This window comes from Lichenostomus cassidix, chromosome Z (assembly GCF_008360975.1).
Source record: "Lichenostomus cassidix isolate B80296 chromosome Z, HeHo_3.0, whole genome shotgun sequence".
Taxonomy (NCBI): domain Eukaryota; kingdom Metazoa; phylum Chordata; class Aves; order Passeriformes; family Meliphagidae; genus Lichenostomus; species Lichenostomus cassidix.
Genome location: NC_139511.1, coordinates 56,626,044 through 56,646,381, shown reverse-complemented (window position 1 = coordinate 56,646,381; position 20,338 = coordinate 56,626,044). Strand labels below are relative to the sequence as shown.

The window sequence follows — 20,338 nt, the reverse complement described above, 5'->3', positions numbered from 1 at the left end:
TGATTTAATAATTAAAATCTGATGTCTACTAAAAATGATTCAAAAAGATTGGATCATCTAACCAGAATAGTGTAGCGGTATTAATAACTAAATTTATGAAAATGAATATAATATTTAAAAATAATTCTTACAGCTCCTGAGGTTTTTTTTTCTTTGTTTGTTTGGTGGGTTTTTCGGGGGGTAGTTTTTTGGTGGGGATTTGCTTTTCGTTTTGGGGGTTTTTTTGTTTGTTTGTTCTGGGTTTTTGGGGTTTTTTGTTTGTTTGTTTTGATTCTTTGGGGTTTTTGTTGGTTTTGGGTTTTTTGGTATGTTCTGTCTAAGATTTGTAAAATACCTTTTTTTGTCTTCTATGTGTGTGGTGGTTTTCATAAAGCATTCCCTCACTCTCATTCATTCCTCTCTGCATTTCCACTCTACTTGTTTAATGAATAATCATCTGTTCTTACCAGACATTAACTACATGAATGAAGAAGTCCCCAACATGATCTATGTGTCCTGTTTTCTGCCCATCAAAGATTAAAATGAACTGCCTTGCTTAACTTGCCAGTCAATAATAGGCCAAATTTTATTCTTCCTCAGGCTTATTTTATTTCGTTTGCTTAGAAATAAACATCAGTCAGTGCAACTACAGATGTTATATTTCAGAATTTAAATCTAAGAAGACAGTCATCAGATTAATTTTGTAGTTTTGCAAAATAGCCTAAGATAACATAGCAGCAGAGAGTAGCCCTACCTGAACTGGAAAAGTTTTTCTTGAAGTATGTAACAGTACCTGAGGATACAGTCATAGTGATTTACAACTATAAATATGATAACATATGGAAATCAGTTATTTTCTGCTTAGTTCTTCCATAAGAATAAAAGCTAATAAACAGAAAGACCATGTACATAGTTGTACTATCTGTTTCAAATAACTTGAAATAATTGTAATAAAATATAATAATATTAAAGTATGGGATTTTTGTAGTGTGCTCTCTCTCCTGTCAAATGGTATTTAAGAGCCTTAATGGTCATATGAAAGGAGCTATCCTTAGGGCACTTATGAATATATTCTTCTCTGAATATGAAGAAGATGCTTATGAATATGTGGAACACAAAAGTTTTGACACATTGGTTTCTTATATTTGAGTTCATTTCTTACATAATCATAAACACTTTACTGCATAAATTTTACATTAGGCCTATTAAAATTATAATTGCTTCGTCACAGCAAGTGAGTATAAAATAATACCAACATGGATGTGATTATCTATATTTGGAACTAATATACTCCACTTGATGAATGGTCATCCTTCTATGTAATATACGGAAATATCACCTTGGAAAATCTTCTTTTTTAATCATCCTATTAACATAGCATTAGCTATGAATTTAGAATTATGAATTAGAATTTGGGAACAACCCTAAATACCTGGTTCCTTCCTAAGCTGACACAAATCAAATGCTTGGATCCAGGCGAGCATCTTCTGTCTGAAAGTCAGTCAGTGTTTGGATCTGCAGCTTCCTGACCGTTTGTGTAAAATCATTTAAGAAGAACTTTCATCTTGATTTGTCATCCTTTAAACTCATTTTTTATTTTCTGTAATCAAGAGTTCCTAAGCGCACCCTACCTAGCTTCTTAGTGCCCTCCCTGCACAGAAAATTGTTGGTGTCTTGCATAGAAAGCATCACTGACTTATGGCTTTATTGCTAGGGCTGTTCACTCTTATCTGCAGGCAGGCTTAAGTGGAAACCACCCAGAGCAAAACAAGATTTGCTTCAGTAGCAGTGGCTTCCTGATTGTCATATTATCATACATCCTAGTCAAACATGTATAGCTGAAAAATGAGTAGATAGACACTGATAAAATTTGTTTGAAAATCATCTCTGTTGATTACAGAAAGGCTCTATGCTTGCTGTATGTTGTATTTTGCTTCTGTCCCTCCCAGATGTTTGGTCTAATAACGAATCAAATAAATGAAGCAAGCAACAAAAAAAATGAAAAGCAAGCAAGAGAAAAACCCCAAATACAACAAAACCCCCCACAAACCCAAACACCTAATGAACAAACAAAAAAAAGTGAAAGTAAAGCTTTTTTCATAAATTAAATATGCACAAGCTTGGTGCACATCTTAATATCTTAATATTGAGGAACACCAGAAAATCTGGGAGCAGCTACCCAAGCCCCAGACCACAGCTGGTGGAGGCTCAGCCAGTTCAGAGCATAAGCAGAAAATGTTTAGGTCTGATGGCCTTTCCCACAAAGACATAACCTAATTTCCTATAAGACCTGCTAAAGTCTAACTACTGCTTCAGCTTTCCACCTTGAATCACTGGAAGTACATCAAAGCAGCAGCTGCTGTGATCTATGGATTAACATGAATCATATACTTTACCTAATCTTGTTTAGTTTCAGTAATGACCATGGATTTTTTTTAAATCTAAAAGTGTTTTCTGGTGCTTGGAGAATCTCATTTTCTTATTAGTTTATTAAATGAATTATGTATAAGCAAAAATGGGGACCAACTTAATCTATTTTTCTTTTGTTCACAAGGGAGTAAGTACTTCTAGCCTAGAAACTATTTCAGAAAACATACCAAATATGTTTTTACTGATTTTTCTTCTTTCTCTGTAGGAAGGTAAATTAAATAGATTTATGTATTTAGTAAAGTAATTTATTTCCTAGCTATTAAAAAATTGAAATAATTAATATTGGAAAATGGAAATGTTAATTTGCAAAGTTTGTAAAAATTACATATGCACAGATGATCTGCCAGTTACAGGATTGCACTGACATATGTCTCATCTAAAGTTATTAATATTGATGGCTTAAAAATATTAAATAGGTATGCTGGAACATGAAATAGTTATGCATTTCCTGTATTTCAGTTATTACCGCTGTATCTCAATTTTAGTGGAGACATAGGTGGTTGTGTCACAGAATCAGAGAATAATTAGGGTCGGAAGGGATCTTTCGACATCATCCAGTACAAACCCCTGCCAAGGCAGGGTCACCTGAAGCAGGTGGCACAGGAACACATCCTGGAGGATGTTGAATGTCTCCAGAGAGGGAGACTCCACACCCTCCCTGGGCAACCTGCTCCAGTGCCACCCTCAATGTAAAGAAGTTTTTCCTCATGTTGAAGTGGAAGTTTTTATGTTCTAGTTTATGGCCATTGCTCCTTGTCCTGTCTCTGGGCACTACAGAAAAGAGCCTGGCACCATCCCCTTGGCACCTGTCCTTGAAATATATATATGCATTTGTGAGATCCCAGCCTCCCAGCCTTCTCTTCTCTAGACCAAACATTAGGCTAGCCATTGCATATAAATGTATTAACAGGTAGTTCCCACCCTGAAAAGCTTTTAATGGAAATAAACAAAGCGAGGAGTAGGAGATAAGAAGACTTACATTTCTTGCTTTAAAGGCAGTTGACTAAGGTGAGGGAGCAAACTGGTTTGAGGTAAGGGACTAATAGCATACTTCTATTGAAGTTTTTTTTTTTTTTAACAGATATCATCCTCATTTTAAAAGCACTGCCATACAGTGTTTTCTTCTATCTTTTTTTTTCATTGTTGTTGTTGTTGGTAAAAAGCTGTATTGGTGCTCGTTGACATGAGCACCAGTGGCTTAAAATCACAAGAACAGAGCAATTAGACGTTGCCTTTTTGGTCAAGATGTTCCCTAGCTTCAGGAGCCATCCTATTATTGTAATGAAGGTCCTAAGGATGCTATTTTGTTCTAGCATTTTATTGAGATTTTATGACTCTCACCCTGGGAAAGTACAAGGCAGGAGCAGGAAAGAAGGTTTTTAGCTTACTCTCAGGTTGAATAGAAAGAATCACTAATGACTCAGGATATATGGATTGATAGGGGGGCCATGTCCTTCTGCTTCTCTCCACTCTCACCTCATGAGAGAATTGATATTTCCCTCCTATTATGATCCAATGCAGAGTTCTCCTTTTTCTGCTTATTCTCAGGATTGCAGAGTTGTACAATAACTCTTGTCAGAGTTTTCTTTCTATTAAAGCAAACAAAAAAAATGTTTTTAATTGGTTTGCAATGTAAAAATTTTGTTTGTTATTGTTTCAGGACACAGCAGGCCAGGAGAGATACAGAACAATTACCACAGCTTACTACCGAGGTGCAATGGGCTTCATTTTGATGTATGACATCACAAATGAAGACTCTTTCAATGCTGTGCAGGATTGGTAAGTAAAAATTGAAATTCATATTAAATATCTGAGAGAGTGTGTGATATCACTTATCTGCTGTGACAGTGTAAATAATTTTGGAAAACTTATTTCCAAACACAATGCTTAGGCATGCCTATACCCAAATATATGGTGGTGGGGTTTTTTTAGTCAGGAAAGACAATGAATATTTTAAAACATGTTGCATGTAATTAATTGTAACCATTGTGTTTTCTGTAATTTCAGTTCATGTATGTTATTCATACTACTAAAATCAGCAACTTGATAGTATGGAGACTAACTGCTAAGATACCAGAAAGAGTTTTGATACTTTATGGAAAAAATGAAATATCATCTTTGACAGTCATCTTTGAATTTAATTTTTCATGTTGCTTTTAACCATAGCTGGATATATATTGTTCTGTCAGTCCTGTGAGTCAAGTGTTAAAATGAGAAGCTTCACCAGAACAGCAGAACGTATTATGGCTGGGACTTGTATTACCTTGTGTAATGTGAATGTCCAGATGTCTCCATAAAAGCAGAGACATCATTTTAATCACACGTGGGTCAGTCTGCATCCCGACAGTCTAGTGCTGTTTAAAGTAAAGCGATCCTTAAAGGAAAACCAGAGTTTACCTCAGTGGTTTGGTTTTTTTTTTATTTTCCCCTTTACAAGTTATTTTAATATCCAAGGGCCTTCAGCAGTTCTCTAAGTGATATGAATAGTATTTGTCATGTGTGCTCCACATGCTCTCTTGCATGCAGTTCCCATGGGACAGCTGTGTTTGAAAGAGGATTTTGTTCACTTTGTGTGATTTGTTCAGTGTATTTCTTTTGGGTTTTTTTTTAATTTATTTTAAGATATGCTCTACTGTGTACTTCTTTTGGGACAGACATTCAGAAATAGGTTTCACACTTAGAGAGTGGTGATACTGTGGTGCCTGTTTTTAACAGAAATTGTTGCACAGCCTCAAACCATCCAAGAAAAAGAATTTTCTCTCTTTCACACTCTTCTACTTATTATTGTGGTAGAGAGTGTCATGGAACCCATGGAGCACTTTCCCTCTCCACACCTGGAGTTTTCCTTGGTCTGTATAAGCTGAGACTGGTCAATTATCCCTCTGAATATAATAACTGGAAACAGCTTGACTCCGCTCCAATGAAATGGAATCTTGGGTGATCTAACATTTCCCACGTAAGCACCAGGGATGTACTTATTCACAGTCCTCCAGGGGAAAGGACAATCCCAGACTGTGCCCCATCCTTTCTCCACCAAGTTATCTGTATGACTCTACACTAAATTTCTCTTATGAGCAACTCCTTCCATTTGTGAGAGAATCAATAACCTTGCATGACTAGGATAGATTGGATAACTGTCTTTGGACCATTGAATATATCCAAGTGGAGTCTCTGCTCGAGGCTCCAAGAGGAAGGAACCTTTGCTCCCTGTGAGTTGTTACGATGTTCTGCCTATGTTGTACAAGCTGGGAACATCGTGTGAGTGCTTGCTGTTACACATTTATGAGTACTGCTCTGTTCAACAGCATGAGACATAATCTCCTACCTAACATGAGGTAGCTGAAAGTGTTATTCATAGATGCTGCTGTGGAAGCTTAGCAAAAACAGGGAATCGAGAAGTACACCAATCTCCCAGGTGAACTTGCAGATGTGGCTGCCAACAGCCCTGCTTCCTGACTCTGACAGCTGAAACACTTTCTTGCTTTGCCCTGCTTTTCTTTGTTCATGGGCTAATTCTATTCTAGCACTGGGATAACTGGGTGATAATGTCTTGTCTAGGACCAGCTGTGATCTGAAAATATAATTGTCCCATCTTTGGGCAAACCAGATGGTGTGCCATGTATTATCTGTTTGTTTTCCAGTCTCCTAGATCTGTTATGTTTGGCAGACTTTGTCTCCTGGTAAAAAGTGACTGGGCTTTATGCTAATTAAAAAGAAAAGAGTCACTGTAAAATGGAGCAAGAAAATATTTAAAAGCTATGGAGTTCTTAAATAGATTCATTATGAAATATGATTTTCCAATCATTTTTATCTGGAAGTTTTACAAACAGTTGACAGCTCTTATAGAAATTTTGTGGAAGGAAGGGTTTGCAGTATTATGTGTTGAGAGCTACTGAAAAGTCATCTGCATGATGAAAGGAATGACAGATATGGTGAGTGCCTCACTTGTCAGGATGAGACATAGATTTGCCTGTTATTTGTATTTTTAATGTCATAAGACCAGTTGCTGCTCTGCTGTTCTTCATCTTTTTCATTACTCTCATCTCACAGCTCATAATTAATTTTGAGCAGCCCTGCCTTCAATTTTGATAGTAATTGCAAAACTACAGCTTGCTTCTGAATGTGAGAAAAGTTAAAGAAAACTGGTGATTATGAATGCTGCAGAAAAGCAAGCATGGTTATGCACAGGTATCTGTGTCTTTCTGAAAGTTATGGGACGACAGAGCAGGAGCTTTTAAGAGGCTTAAAGTGCTTTTCTCTGTGATAAGTGTTCTTCTCTAAGCAGTAGTGCCATTTCATATACATGCACAACATGTCAAATCTTAGTTCAAATCATATCAGCTTCAAGACTTGATCTAGAAACTGCACTGCAGTCAGGACAATGAATCTACAGGTACCTTTTATATTTGGATAATGGACTTCAGTTTAAAATGTGTGTTGGAATGATTTTTTATATTAAAAAGTATTTTTTACAACCTTAAATATGACTGATTTTTCTTCTTTTTAACTACAGATACAAGTGAATAATAGTTGTATCTCTAGATGCCATATCTAAGTCAGCATAAATCTATTCATCTGTGAAAAATTCTACAGTCAATGTGACTATTAACATTTTGCATTTAAAAAAACCAGTATCTGTAATTCTATCTAAATCTATTAGCACCTATATATGTAATATGTAGCCAAGAATTGAGGGGTGGATTCGTGCTGAAAGTGTCTGCTAGAAAAAACAGCAAATCAGACATGCTTTGACTCAGCAGTTCTCCTATGGAACTCTCCCCAGGGTTTGAAGCTGCATTTTCCAAAAGGCTTTGTCTTTCAGAAATGCAGCTAATGCTTCAAGATGTGTATCTTGAAGTAGCTTGATCCGCTTTGGTCATGCCACTCGAAAAACGTGAAGATTTGGGCAATAGATCTATTGCCTTTAAAGAGGAATCAGTTGTAGGGCCTCATTTTCTGCTTGCCTGAGCTCTAAATTAGAAAAATGGTATAACCAAATAACCAAAACTTCCCATTTAGCTGAATTTTTAAGACAGCATCCATGTGTTTCAAGTAACTGGCCTAGTGAGATCTATTTTCTTTAGAAATTCCTTCTAATTAAATCTGAAGGAGAAAGAGATGAATGTTGGCTCCATGCCACTTCAGTGCATATTTTTTTGTTCAGCTGTGACATCCCAGTGCTTGCATTAATTTCTGTTTTATACTACCACCTGTAACATCTGCATTTGTTAGCCTTTTCCCTCCATACATTTCACTAGGAGTTCTTACACCCCTTTTCATCTTAGTGTTTCAGTGCCTGCATTTTTGGCTGAGGTCTCTGGGAGTAGGGAGGACAGTATGCTAGGAAACACTTTGATTACCCTCACCCTTTAAAAAATAAAGTGTTTGTCAAAAATTATCTAAAGGATGTTTTCTAAGGTCCCTGTTGGAAAGATTATGGCTACACACCATATTAAAAAACTCAGAGGGTCTTCCATAACAGATACTTTTCTGTCCTTTTCTTCTTTGCTTTTTTCTGTTGTGTCATTTTAACTGTCCCCTTCTCCCCCCACCACAGTCTGCTCATGTGAATCATCTTTGAGAAAAAAAAACAACTGTCAGAAGACACATAAACTGTCTATTTCATGAAGTCACAGAGCCTAAGTTCACAGCAGACAATTTTTGATTTTAAGAACTCTATTACACTCTATTTACTTCTGTATTTAGACAGAGATTATTTGCAGAATTTAGTACCAACCAATATATTCAGAACAGCATAAAAACTAATTTAATTTCAAATTAAAACCAGAATTAGATATGACTGTGCATTCTTCATCTGTGCCCACAACACATGGGTGGTAGTTATTGGAAAGTGGGTCTAGGCAAAGACTACAGGAATGAAGCACAAGTCATAAGATAAAACCAGAGCACATCCCCAGCTGTGCAATATTACTTTAGCCATTATTAGAAATATGGGGGAGTTCTTATGATATACATGTTTTGATTAAATTTTTCAAGGTATCATTTTAGGTGGTTTTAAAGCAGAACCTTAAAAAGTGTCTGTGCTGCTATCAATTCAAGATAATAATGAGAATTAAGACAGGAAAAGTACAAAAATTTCCACTTCAACATGGCAATTTGGCTGCTGGATTTACTAAATGTGTCAGTAGTAGTCGTCATTCTGCAACAATGTAGTGAAAATAGTCTTCCATTTCTTTGAACTTTTAACTTTTTCTGTCCATTTGACACCTCAGCTGAACTAAAAGTTATCAGCTACAGCTACAGTGCACTAGAAACTGGGGGTTTATGTATTCTGTTATGTCTTGTAATGGGAGATATGGTGGCAATTTTTTTTAGTTTTCATTGAGGGGAAAAAGAAGAACCAAACTGGAAAGAACATTAGGGTGTTATGGGGAAATGTGAGAAATGCTCTAAGCAGACTAAGCCCATTAAGTTAATGTAAGCACTGCTGCACACATTTCTAAAGGGCATATGTTCATACCTTCTTGCTTCCACATCTGAAATTTCAGTCTAATATTCATGCTTAACAAACATTTGATCTACAGACAGGTTATTTTTCTTTTACCTCTCCATATTGAACCTAGTTCCATCATTTAAGAAAAATCCATTATTTGCTGTATACCAGGGAACAAGTCTGGACAGTGCCTCTAGGCAAATTTAGGCTCCGTGTGTCTTTGCCAAAGCACATGACGTGCCATGCAGAGCAGCTGATGGGGTCCTGTGGCACGGAGGGCAGACATGTGCCATGCATGTCAGTGCCCACGCACGCCCTCGGGAGCCCTGTCCCCAGGGCACTGCAGTGCCATGCCCACTGGTGACCTGTGCACAGGCTGTGTCTGCCACGGGGCTGGCAGCAACCTCAGAATGGCCAAGCAGCTGAGAGCCAGCTGGAAAAATACTCTGATGGAGCAGACTGGTGTTAATTGCAAATATAACTTATATTGTATTGCATTATACACACACACACATATATATAAAATAATTTGTGCTTGATATCAACACATTTAAGCAGATTTCCTTGGGTCATTTTTGAGATATTTGTAGTTTTCAGCCACTGAGAAGCAAAGAGGTGCATGCCTGTGTGTCATTCTCCTACTTAAAACAAAAGATACACAAATTATGTGTGTGAAAAAATTTATCACAGTTTGATACTATCCTTTCATTTTTTTTAAGTCTTTCATCTCAACAGTGATTAAGGGGAAAGAGAAATGGTGTTATTTATGGACTTAAATATAAGAAACAAAAATGCTCTTTGCAATTTGAAGTATTGATAGAAGTTGCAATTACATGAAATTTACCATTTTCTCTTTTAATGCTTACTATTGGAAATATACTTTTTAATGCACAAAATAACTCTAAAATTGCTTTCATTTTTTATCTTCACTCTTTATTATTATATGAAGGAAAAAAAACAGTGGTAAAATAGATATTTTCTCTAAAAAAAACTTCTTTAATTTAAAAATATTATAAAGACATTTGTGAAAAAGTTATTCTTAGTGGAGCAAATATGTTTTAAAACTGTATTCCAGGCTAGTTGGCTTAGTCATTTTTCACCCATAGTTTGCTACATAATTCCTATTGTAGGAAATTGCATACATGAAACAATTCTCTGAGATGACATCTTTTTTGCACAAAAGTCTGTCATCAAACTTTGTTTCACAAATGCTAAATTGGTGCTAGCTCAAACCACCTACATGCTTTCCAGTTTTACAGACCCACTCCAATATTTTCCACAATGTTTCTCCCAACACACCCAAAATAAGTATCCCCACATTTCAAATTGAAGGATGGGGCATAGCCTTGGATATTTGAGAAGCAGCATATAGTGCAATTGAGTGTTCCTAAAAAAGAAAAGAAAAATGTATTTTGTATGGAAAGGAAAGAAAATATTGCAAATAGATCGTTCTGGTTTTTTTACAGTTCTATAAATTTCAGAAGATTACTCATGATAGACCAACAAAAAATATTCACTGTAATCCAAAGTATTCCATAAAGTCATAAAATCATAGAAAATGTTGAGTTGGAAGACACTTATTGGGATCATCAAGTCCAACTCCCAGCCCTGTGCAGGAAACCCAAGAATGACACCCTGTGCCTGAAAGCATTGTCCAAACACTTCTTGAACTCTGACAGGCTTGGTGCTGTGACCACTGCCCTGGGCATCCTGTTCCAGTGTCCAGCCACCCTCTGGGTGAAGACCTTTCTCCTGATAAACTAAACTTCCTCTGACTAGGTTTCATGATATTTCCTCAGGTCATGTCACTGGTCAGCAGAGTGAAGATATCAGTGTCTGCCCCTCTGCTTCCTCTCATGAAGATGGTGAGGACAAGAATGAGATCTCCCCTCAGTCTCCCCCAGGCTGAACAGACCAAGTGACCTCAGCCATTCCTCATATGGCTTCATTTCTAGACATTCACCATCCTCTTGTCCCTCCTTTGGATGCTCTCTAACAGCTTGATATCTTTCTAAAGTTGTGGCCCCCAGCACTCGAGGTGAGGCTGCCTCAGAGCAGAGCAAAGCAGAGCAGACCAATCCCCTCCCTTCCAGGCTGGCCATGCTGTGCCTGATGCCCCCCAGGACAGGGTTGGCCCTCCTGGCTGCCAGGGCACTGCTGACTCAAAGTTTTGTACATGCCATAAAGTATTACTGTCTCTTATCAGTGACATTGCCAATGCATGGCTTTAGGAAAACTCTCCATGAAAAAAGACAAACATATACTTGTTTTTCTATAGGCTTTTCTTGATAACATTTGATGTCAGGATAAAGCAGCATTCTAGCCTGAACTACATTGATTTGATGAAGATACTTATATTTTTCTTCCTATTAAACCCTGAATTTAAATATGCATTTTACACATTGGAATTTATTCAAATCCTTATCAAAGTGTTTTTTGTCTTGATAATAGTAAACCTTTGACTTAAAAGTACAAACCTGATCAGAAAATGTTTTCCGAAGGTTTGCCATCCAAAAAATAATTCTTGCATTGTAACAGTTAATCAGGAAAGACAGATGTTAAGTTTTTATAGCATTTCTCCTTCTGTCCTATCTTTATGTCCTTAAACCATAGAAAGAAACACACTTGTGGAATGGAAATTTTTGGATGTGGTTTGTGGCCCTATTGGCTCTTACACTTGCTCCTTTCATTCATTTTTTTTGTGGGAATAACGGCTTCCACAGAGGGTTTTTCACCCGTCCCTTGAACCTCCTTCACTGTAGGTGTGGCATTTTCTTAGATTCTAGGCAGGCACCCAATATCAGGGTGTCTATTCAGCTGTCCTCACATGCATCAAACCCTACTAATGCTGCCAGTGGGAAGCCTAATAAGACAAAAGGAATAAATACTGTCAGAGTTCCCTCAGGGTGCTCTATGCTTTTTTTTTCCTCTGAGTTTGGGCAGTACAGTCAGTAAGTAACTGACAGCGATAACACACTCAGCTCCTGCTCAGTTATCAGCTGGTGAGTGCAGCTCCTCAGTGGAGCTGTCTCAGTAACATGTTGCAGGATTAAGTCACTCTTGACTTCCACTGGACCTGTTTGGCTCAGTGGGTGATTTAAATAACTTATATATGTGTGTGTAAAATATATATATATATATATATATATAGATATAGATATATATATATAGATATATATATACATATATATATATACATATATATATATAACCACCACACACTGCAGCCTCCTTATTAGCACCAGCTGCAGACTGGCAACTACATCATGAGTGTGGCTGCACCTTCTCTACAGCTGCCACCCCTGCAGATAAGGGCTGTAGTTCTGGGGGTCAATTTCTTCTCTTCTTGTTATACCTGGTCTGTGGTAAGGAAGGCTGCATCACTCCTTTTCTAAGACCCTTTTCCTCAGTCATAAAAGTGTGGCAGTCTGTGTGATATGAAATGAAGAGGATCTTTTATCTGGGAGAACACGACAAACTAGCTACCCGCATCTAGAAAGAGGAGAGCTCCAGCTTAACTATCCCCATAAACTGGCTTTGTTGGACTGGAAACTTCACAGGGAGCTTTGTCGTGTAGCTGATGAGGCAATGTGAATACTCAACCAGTCAGAGAAATGCTGTTCAATAAAGGAGGTGTCTTCCAATCTGTACCACATCCTGCTCTTCAGATATGGTCACTGAGAGTTATACTGAGGTATATAAAAGCAAACCAGATGATCAGATAAGCATCTAAATGTGCTGTGCTGAACTGCTATCCATCAATTAGATTATGCTAAGGTACTCTTAATGAGATTTTCAGTTTTGTCTGTTTTTTTCTATGATAATGCTTTTCTTTTTCGAAAGGTTAAAGTGGAAAATACCTCTGAGAGGCTAGTGGTGAGCTCCTGGAGTTTATCACAAAGATAAACTTAGGGATGGTAAAATATAATAATAGGCTAAAGAAACTATATGAATACTGAGTCTAATATTTAGCTAGTCTGTCCATTTTACAACTGCACACAGTCAGTAGCAAAAGAAACAAACCCTAGCATGTTATAATCAACTCACAATGTTTGTTTTTGTTAATAATAAAGGTCATACAATCTTGTGGCAATAATAGTTTTTATTGGCTGAGCAGTAACTAATGCGCTTTTCTTATCTCCGTGTAACTGTATGTTGACAGAGTTACATTCCCAAATGAAAACTCTGCTGCTACCCGACAACACGAGTTCAATCAGTGACTTAGTAATGTCCCTGAACAGTTTCTACTCTCAGCTGAAGCTGCAGATTATTTACTTTTCTCAGTGCTCTAATATTCTGAATGTGTTACTCCTAGCTTCAGAGGAATACCATGGTTGTTATGGAACCTACAGAAAACATTTGAGATTTGCTGATGGAGCTGTTCCTTTCAGATTTCAATTTTGCAGATATCTTCTGTGGGTTGGAATATCTCAGTAGCATTAAGACAGCAGTCATTCCTGCAGCCTGGATGATTTTTGTTCAAAAGGTTAAAAAAACAGACTATGGGAGTCAACAGCAAAGCAGTGTACAACTTTGTGGGCAGTATGAAGTTTAACTGAGTCCCTTTCCCTCACGGACTTTCTCACCTCTGGTCCTCTCTCCCCTCTTTTCCTTTGCACACGATTTTAACATGCCCAGTTTTGAGTGTTGAGTGTTGGCAATTGTGCAAGTATATTATCTATGTGAGATAAAGGTTGTACGTGGGGGAGTATAACAAGTTTTATTGAAATTCATCCCTCTGATCAAAAAGTGCCATTAATGTTCTGATATTGAAACACAAACTGAAAAATGACACAGCAATGTAACCCGCTGGTTACATTGGTTGTTTTCAGAGCATACCTAAGTGCTACTTAGGTCCTGCAAGTGAAGCAACCTTTAGGTTCTTTTATCAGAAAATTGCAAGGCCTTGTCCATAAAACTAAGGCATTTGTAGTGAATGCTTATTATTGGATGTTTTCAACCTCTTTTTTTAAGTCCATTTTTTTTCCAACCTCATTTGTTGTGCTGTGCTGTGCTAATCATAAAACTCCATTCAGAAAATAAAGCTTTAATTGTAACTACAGTTTTGTACCACCATCATTCTGCCAAGGATCCCTAAAAGAGCTTGTCTGTTCCCTTAGTGTCAGGTGACAGCATGTTAAAGACAAATAAGCATTTCTAATTTGGTAGGTTTATGACTAGCACGCTATTATAAAACAAGAAAAAAGGGAAAAAATCTTTGTAATCTAAATCAGAGTTTCTACCCCTACTCAGTGCTTGCTCATATTTCCCACAATAAAATGGGCATTACAGTCCCTTTAAGTAGGACAAAAAAGCTTGCCTGCTATTTGGGCCAAGGTTTTAGATGTTTGTTAAACATGCTTTAGCAGAAAACATAAACAACACTGAATTTCTTCAGACATTACAAGATATGCTTGCAGAACTGGCAGTGAAAACTGCACCTTGAAGAACAAAAACTGGCAGGAAAACTCCCCAGAGGGACCAGAGGAGGGATGATCTTTCTGCTTTAGTCCTTCTCTGTGCTGGTCACTAAACAACTGAGGACTATCTCAGTGGCTGAAGATGTTGCAGTTAACTTTGGCGAATAATGCAGCAGCACCGAAAGATGTGAGCAAGCTGAGATGTCCCAGCCAGAGTCTGGGATAACATTTTTCAGTACGTAAGTTAAATTACCTCACCCATACTTAGATATCAATGTGCAGTGCTCAGTTCTGCATATATTATTCCTGCAAAGTTATGCCGTTCTCCCTGAGATTAGAGCCAGCATATATTGCTTTAGCAATTTAGGAATGACCATCTCAAGGGGTCACGCAGCGACAACTCAATGGTTACATGTGTCAAGTATTTAATCTCAACATCATTGCTTCATCAGGAGACTGAGAACTATGGTTTTAATGGAGTTGAGGATATGGTTTTATTTGAATTGGAGGAGGTGCACATTGGTCTGTGCACAACTCTGGGAAACAGCAAGGAAAGTGTGGAAAAGCAGATAGTGCTGCACAGCATTGTCGCTGTTGAGCAGCTAGCAGAGTAATGAATGCATCGGTTCTCAGTGGCAAGAAGGAATGACCTTTATTGTTTTGATTTCATCACATTTATAGAGTTCTCAAAAGTCACCCAAATTGGTCAGTCAGAAGCCTTCCCCCAGGCCTGATTGGCCAGGCCTGCACTGCCCAAGCTCTGGGACACTGTTCCAAAAACATCCAAACTTTATCTTTATTTACAAAACACAAGAAAACTTCTCATGGGAAAAACTGTGCTAGCCACACAGCATCTTATTTCTAATTCTACCGAGAGCAGTAGTGACTTTAGTCTACCTTTTCTTCTTTCTTGATACCATTGGGATTTTAAAAAATCAAACTAAAGGTTGATTCTCACTTGAAAATATGAGAAAAGTTGTAGCTATCCAATGTTTACAGCAGGGAAGGCTTTCCTAAGCTCTTCACTTCTCTCCACTTGTGGGAAACATTCTCTGCCATAAGTTCACATCATCAGGAACTCCAAGGGGAAGAATAAATCAATGTTTTTTATCTCCAGTTGCCTTCTCCCACTCATAATATACATCTCTATTTACAGGGCTTTGTTCACAGCAAGTGAAAAGAAAGTGTTATATCAATTAAAAAGCAATTCACAGGGAATGGCTCCCTTGAAAAACCATAATACTGAAAAACTGATTTCAGGCCCAGTTTGACAGACAAATCTGAATGACATCTTCAGTTTTTCAATTTCTGCATCCGCAGTTTTTTTTTAAAAGGTGCCTTTTATATATACACTAAGCAAGAAAAGTAGCATCTGTCACAATGAGGTGGTTGTTTTTCCTATTGTTCCTGGAGGGGAAAACTGTAGCAAATCCATCTTAATTGAACACATGAAATTCTTGCTTAGATATGTGTGTATATTAGCAGAAGCAAAGTGTACTAAAGAAAGCAAAAATAAAGAAAAAAATGAAAAATAAATTCTGTTTCAAAACAATTCTGAAGAAAGAGCAAGACTCTCGCAGTTTCTTTTGCTGGTCAGTGAGAGGAGCCTGTGTATTACAGCTCACTTGCTACAAGCGAGGAAGTAACAGAGCTGAATGTTACAGCCTTTGGGAAAAAGGGAGAGAACAAAATATGAGCCAGGCAGAACAGACAGGAATGCAAACCTTCCTTTGATGTAATATTTAGCATTAGTCCTTTCAGTATAACAGAACTGAGTGTTACAGCCTCTGGGAGAAAGGGAGAGAACAAAATACGAACCAGACAGAATGGACAGCAATGCAAACCTTCCTTTGATGTAATATTTAGTATCAGTCCTTTTGGCTTTGCTTGCTTGGAGAGAAGCAGCAAACACACCATTAAGACCTAATGACAAGAAATCTGCCCCTGTAATTAAAAAAAAAAAGAAAAAAAAAGAAAAATAAATACATAGATTAAAATTGTATGTGGAAGCTGTGTAAAGGTGAGAGAAATAATAAGTATCACTTTTTTATTATATTTATAGATTCATGTCTTGAAATTAGCCGTTTTGGTCTCTCCTTGTTTAGTACAGCCTTTTTAATCTGCATGTTTTCTGAGCTTTTAAACCACAAATACTCTTCTCTTTGCACTGAAGTTAAAGTTATAATTCTAAGCAGATTTAAAGACATTTCCTTCATAGATCAAGGAAAATCAATATTGGTAGTTCATGTAAAATACAAATGCTTATCCAGCTTTTATAAGCTCAGAGTTTTGTTGTCTGTGTGCACATTTGGGTGAGAAGATTACAAAAAATACAGAAGTAACTGAGAGTGATTAGGAAATGTTGCCTCTAGCAACTCATACACTATCTGTTATGAGAGATTTATATTCTGAAAGCCATGGGTGTTTAAAATGACTTTTCAGTCTCCATGGAAACTCTTTAGTGAGTTAGTTACTGCAGTCACAGTTTAGATATATAAACAAAAGCATGGGTACAATTGCTAGAGGGGAACTCTGGATTTATCTGAGGTTGTTAAAGGGCTCTTCATAGTGTCTACCATAGTAAACCAAACTTCCAATCCAATGGGCTATTAAAAAACCAAAAATTAATCTTTCTCTCACATTTAAGTTAAGGTTTTAAAATTTAAATTGTTAATTAGGTGTCTTCAATATTGCTTTCCTGGAAGAGAGAACTCTCAGGGCTCATATTTTTCAACAAGTTTGGGATATGTTACAAACTCTTTTCTGAGACCATCTAAACTGCAAGCTTTGAGCTAAAGCTGAATTTCTTTTAACTTCAGTTCTATTCTCTCTTCCCCAATAATGTCATACGAGGAAAATCTATTCTGAGCTTACAGGTGCTGTCCTGTCAGCTTATTTGAAATGTCCCAGGAGGAAAAAGGGATCTGTGGAAGACAGAAACAAAACTGTGGCTCTCTTTAAGATAATAAAAAGTGATTCTAATCTGGTCAGCAAACAGCAAGTGCAGAGAGAAAGACTGAATGGTCTGAGGCCCTCTTTCCTTTTTGGAGAAGATGACAAAATCCCAAATAAACAGAAAGGAAGTTTTAAAGAAGGCATCTTAAAAGAGAAATAGGTCCTCTAAGTCAGCCAAGGAGAAGGAAAGATACTTGTCTAGGGTGGTAGTCATGTTGAAGAGTACATATATTTTTTGTAGAGAAGAACCAAATGCAATTAGACATCCTTCAGAGCTTTCTCCAAGCAAGCTCCTGCAGCAGGTGAAGGGCAGAAAGTCTTGCTGAGGCCCACAGCACTTGCAGTGGCATGGGGATCACAGATCTGCGGGGGATATCGCAGGGACCTGTGGGAACCAGAAAATGCCATTAATCAGAGGGAGTTGACTGAGAGCCGTGGAAGGAGGCAGCTTGAGCACCTGTCTTTAGACTGTGACTGGGATGAAGCAGGAGATCACACACACTAAAATCACTGGGTAATGGTTGCTGGAAGCTTACCTTTGTTTGGTGTTTCTGTTACTGATATTTATTTAATTCATACATCTCCTCATGCTGATTTCCCTCTTTAGTCTCTACTGCATCAGTTTAAAAATAATTTCCCTTTGCTTTCTGGCTATCTTCCATATTCTCTGTTTTTGTTAGTGACCTTAAGTTTTCTCCTGAGTCCAGAACACCAGCATCTTCTCAAGAACCAACTTCCAAAAATGAGGTTTATCCCCTCCTCACTTAACTGGTGAAAGACTTGTGGGAGTGGGAAAAGGAGGAGGGGAAAAGGCTTTTGCTAGGAAGAAGAATGCTGCAGACTGGGAACACTTCATAAAGTAGAAGTAGGTTTGTAAAATGTATTTAAACAAGCCTTGAAATTGTTCTGTTTTCGTTTGGGGTCTGCAAGAGCCTGCTCACAAACACATGTATTGCTTGAAAGTTTCTGACACAGATTTTTTGCATTTACATCTGACTTTTTAATAAGAAATTCTGAAGTTGACTTTTCTGACCACAGAGGTTATCTTGAAATCAATGCAACAAAAGACCAAACTAGGGTGTTTCAATATTGATCTGGTATATTCATGCCACAAAGCAGAACCTGATAATGACAGTCCTTTCTCCACAAAATCATTTCCTGAGCACTAAAAGCTAGTAGGCACTTTCAGAGCACACTCAACTCCACACAGCAGAGAGCTATGTTATCCCAGAAGTGCAGGGATGGCTCAGAAAAGGGCATCTATCCCCACTTGTGTGGGCAGCTCCCTGCTGTAAGAACATTGTCAGCTCTTCTCTCTGGGCACTAATGACCCACACTGCTTTCTGAAGGAAGAGTTGCAACTACTAGTGTTCATCCCATGAGTTACTGAAAGGTGATGAACACAAAGGTAAATTGTGTTAAATAGTGGGTAGTTGTTATGATCTAATTATTAAGGTTCTTTAGAAATACTTCTGCCCAAATTAAAGTACAAACGAGACTATATGCCAGTCAATAGTATGAGTTTTATTTGATAGAAAATATGAGAGAGAGAGGGAAGAAAAGAGAGAAAAAGAGAAGTAAGGAAAGAGGTGGGGGGGACAGAAAGAGGGAAAGAGAAAATATCACCATCCGTGGATCCCAACGATGTTGCATTGATCCTCTCCAGCCAGTCTTCTCGGTGGTGGTGGTCCCCCCGAAAAGCACAGAATGCCATGGGTTAATATACACTCAGACCAGGGGCAATGTCCAGGCATGTCCCCCCGCGGGAGGGGGCAGCCTCTAGCCGCATACTCTGCTTGCATCACCTGCACTGCTGTGGTGCCAGGCCTAGCACTCTGGGGGGTCTGTGATGGATTGTGACTCCCCCTCAGCTGCCTCTCATGTGAAAGTCCCATGGATGTGGCCTGTGGGGTTGGGGGTTCCACAGCTGGGCCAGTCTGTGTAAACCTGGCTTCTGTGAGCTGTGCTCTGCCCCCACCCCAAACTCAGCCAGGGATGATCCTCAGCACAGCTGGTGGCTTTGGCCTTTGTGTATGCATACCTTTCCCTCAGCTTGAGATGACTGAACAATAAGTTTCTCTTTATCTAATCTCAGCAGTTTGACTCAGTCCAAAGTCCCAGTCAGGTATCTTCAGAGAGATTTCTTTGATTGTAGCTTCTTTATACACTTTTTGTTATAATGAGCAAAACTTTATATCAATGTTTGAGGCATGAACTATTTCAGTCTCTGACAGTAGTTTAGTACAGTTTATATTTCCATGAGGTGGGCAAATTGAGGACAGCTAGACACTGTCTTCTCTGGCCCATTGTCCTGTGCAGAGGAAGTGTTTTAAGTTTGCTTTTATGGCTTCCAGACTAAAGCTTCCTCATCTGGAGCTACCTTATTCCCCAGGCACAGACAGACCTTGCTAGCTTCTGTTGCTGCCCAGCCAGCCAGGGGGAACTGAGGCAGTGTTTTGAAGTGTAAAGTTGCACTGTATGCAGCACATGTTGGACTAAGATGCTATTGTAGCACCCCACAAATTGCATGGGTCCCTGTAATAGCTTTATTTCCTGCATGTGGTTTTTGTCTTTGTAAAGGCAAAAGTGTTCTGGTGTGCAGCATTCTCACCAATATACAATATATTGAACACATTTTATAGATTACTTTAATAAAGATGTATATGTATAAAATAAATGTATAAAAATTAAGCTGTATGAGATGCAAGACCTATGAAGGCAAATAAAAATGTAGACTTATCCTTGTTTAGTAGAATACTCAAATAATTATCCTAATCCATTATGTATATTCATGTCTAGTATGTTTCTATATTTCCTGTGCTTATTCATCTTGTTAATAGTCCATCAGAGTCAATACCGATTTCTTCTAGACTTGGACTGACTTGGACTAAAATCTTGATTTCATGTTTGCAAAAAAAGGATACTGTTTCTAGCAGTAAAAGCCATAAGGATTTGAATGGCATGAAAAAGTAACTATTTTGATATTTGAATACAGCTAAGTTTTTGTATTAGGGATTACTGATATTACTATTAACTAAAAACTCCCAGAAAAGTGTCACTGCTTTCTTATGTGGTAAGATTTAAACAGAAAAACAAACTC

At 37.9% G+C, this 20,338-nt stretch overlaps 1 protein-coding gene across 2 annotated transcripts in view; it reads left to right on the top strand.

Annotated features, from left to right (window-relative positions):
* Window positions 1-20,338, top strand: part of RAB3C (RAB3C, member RAS oncogene family) — a 125,654-nt gene that overhangs the window by 60,537 nt on the left and 44,779 nt on the right. For both annotated transcript variants that reach the window (XM_085041919.1, XM_085041920.1), the window contains exon 3: window positions 4,070-4,188. In XM_085041919.1, coding sequence (XP_084898045.1) covers window positions 4,070-4,188 — 119 coding nt within the window. The remainder of the gene's footprint in view (window positions 1-4,069; window positions 4,189-20,338) is intronic.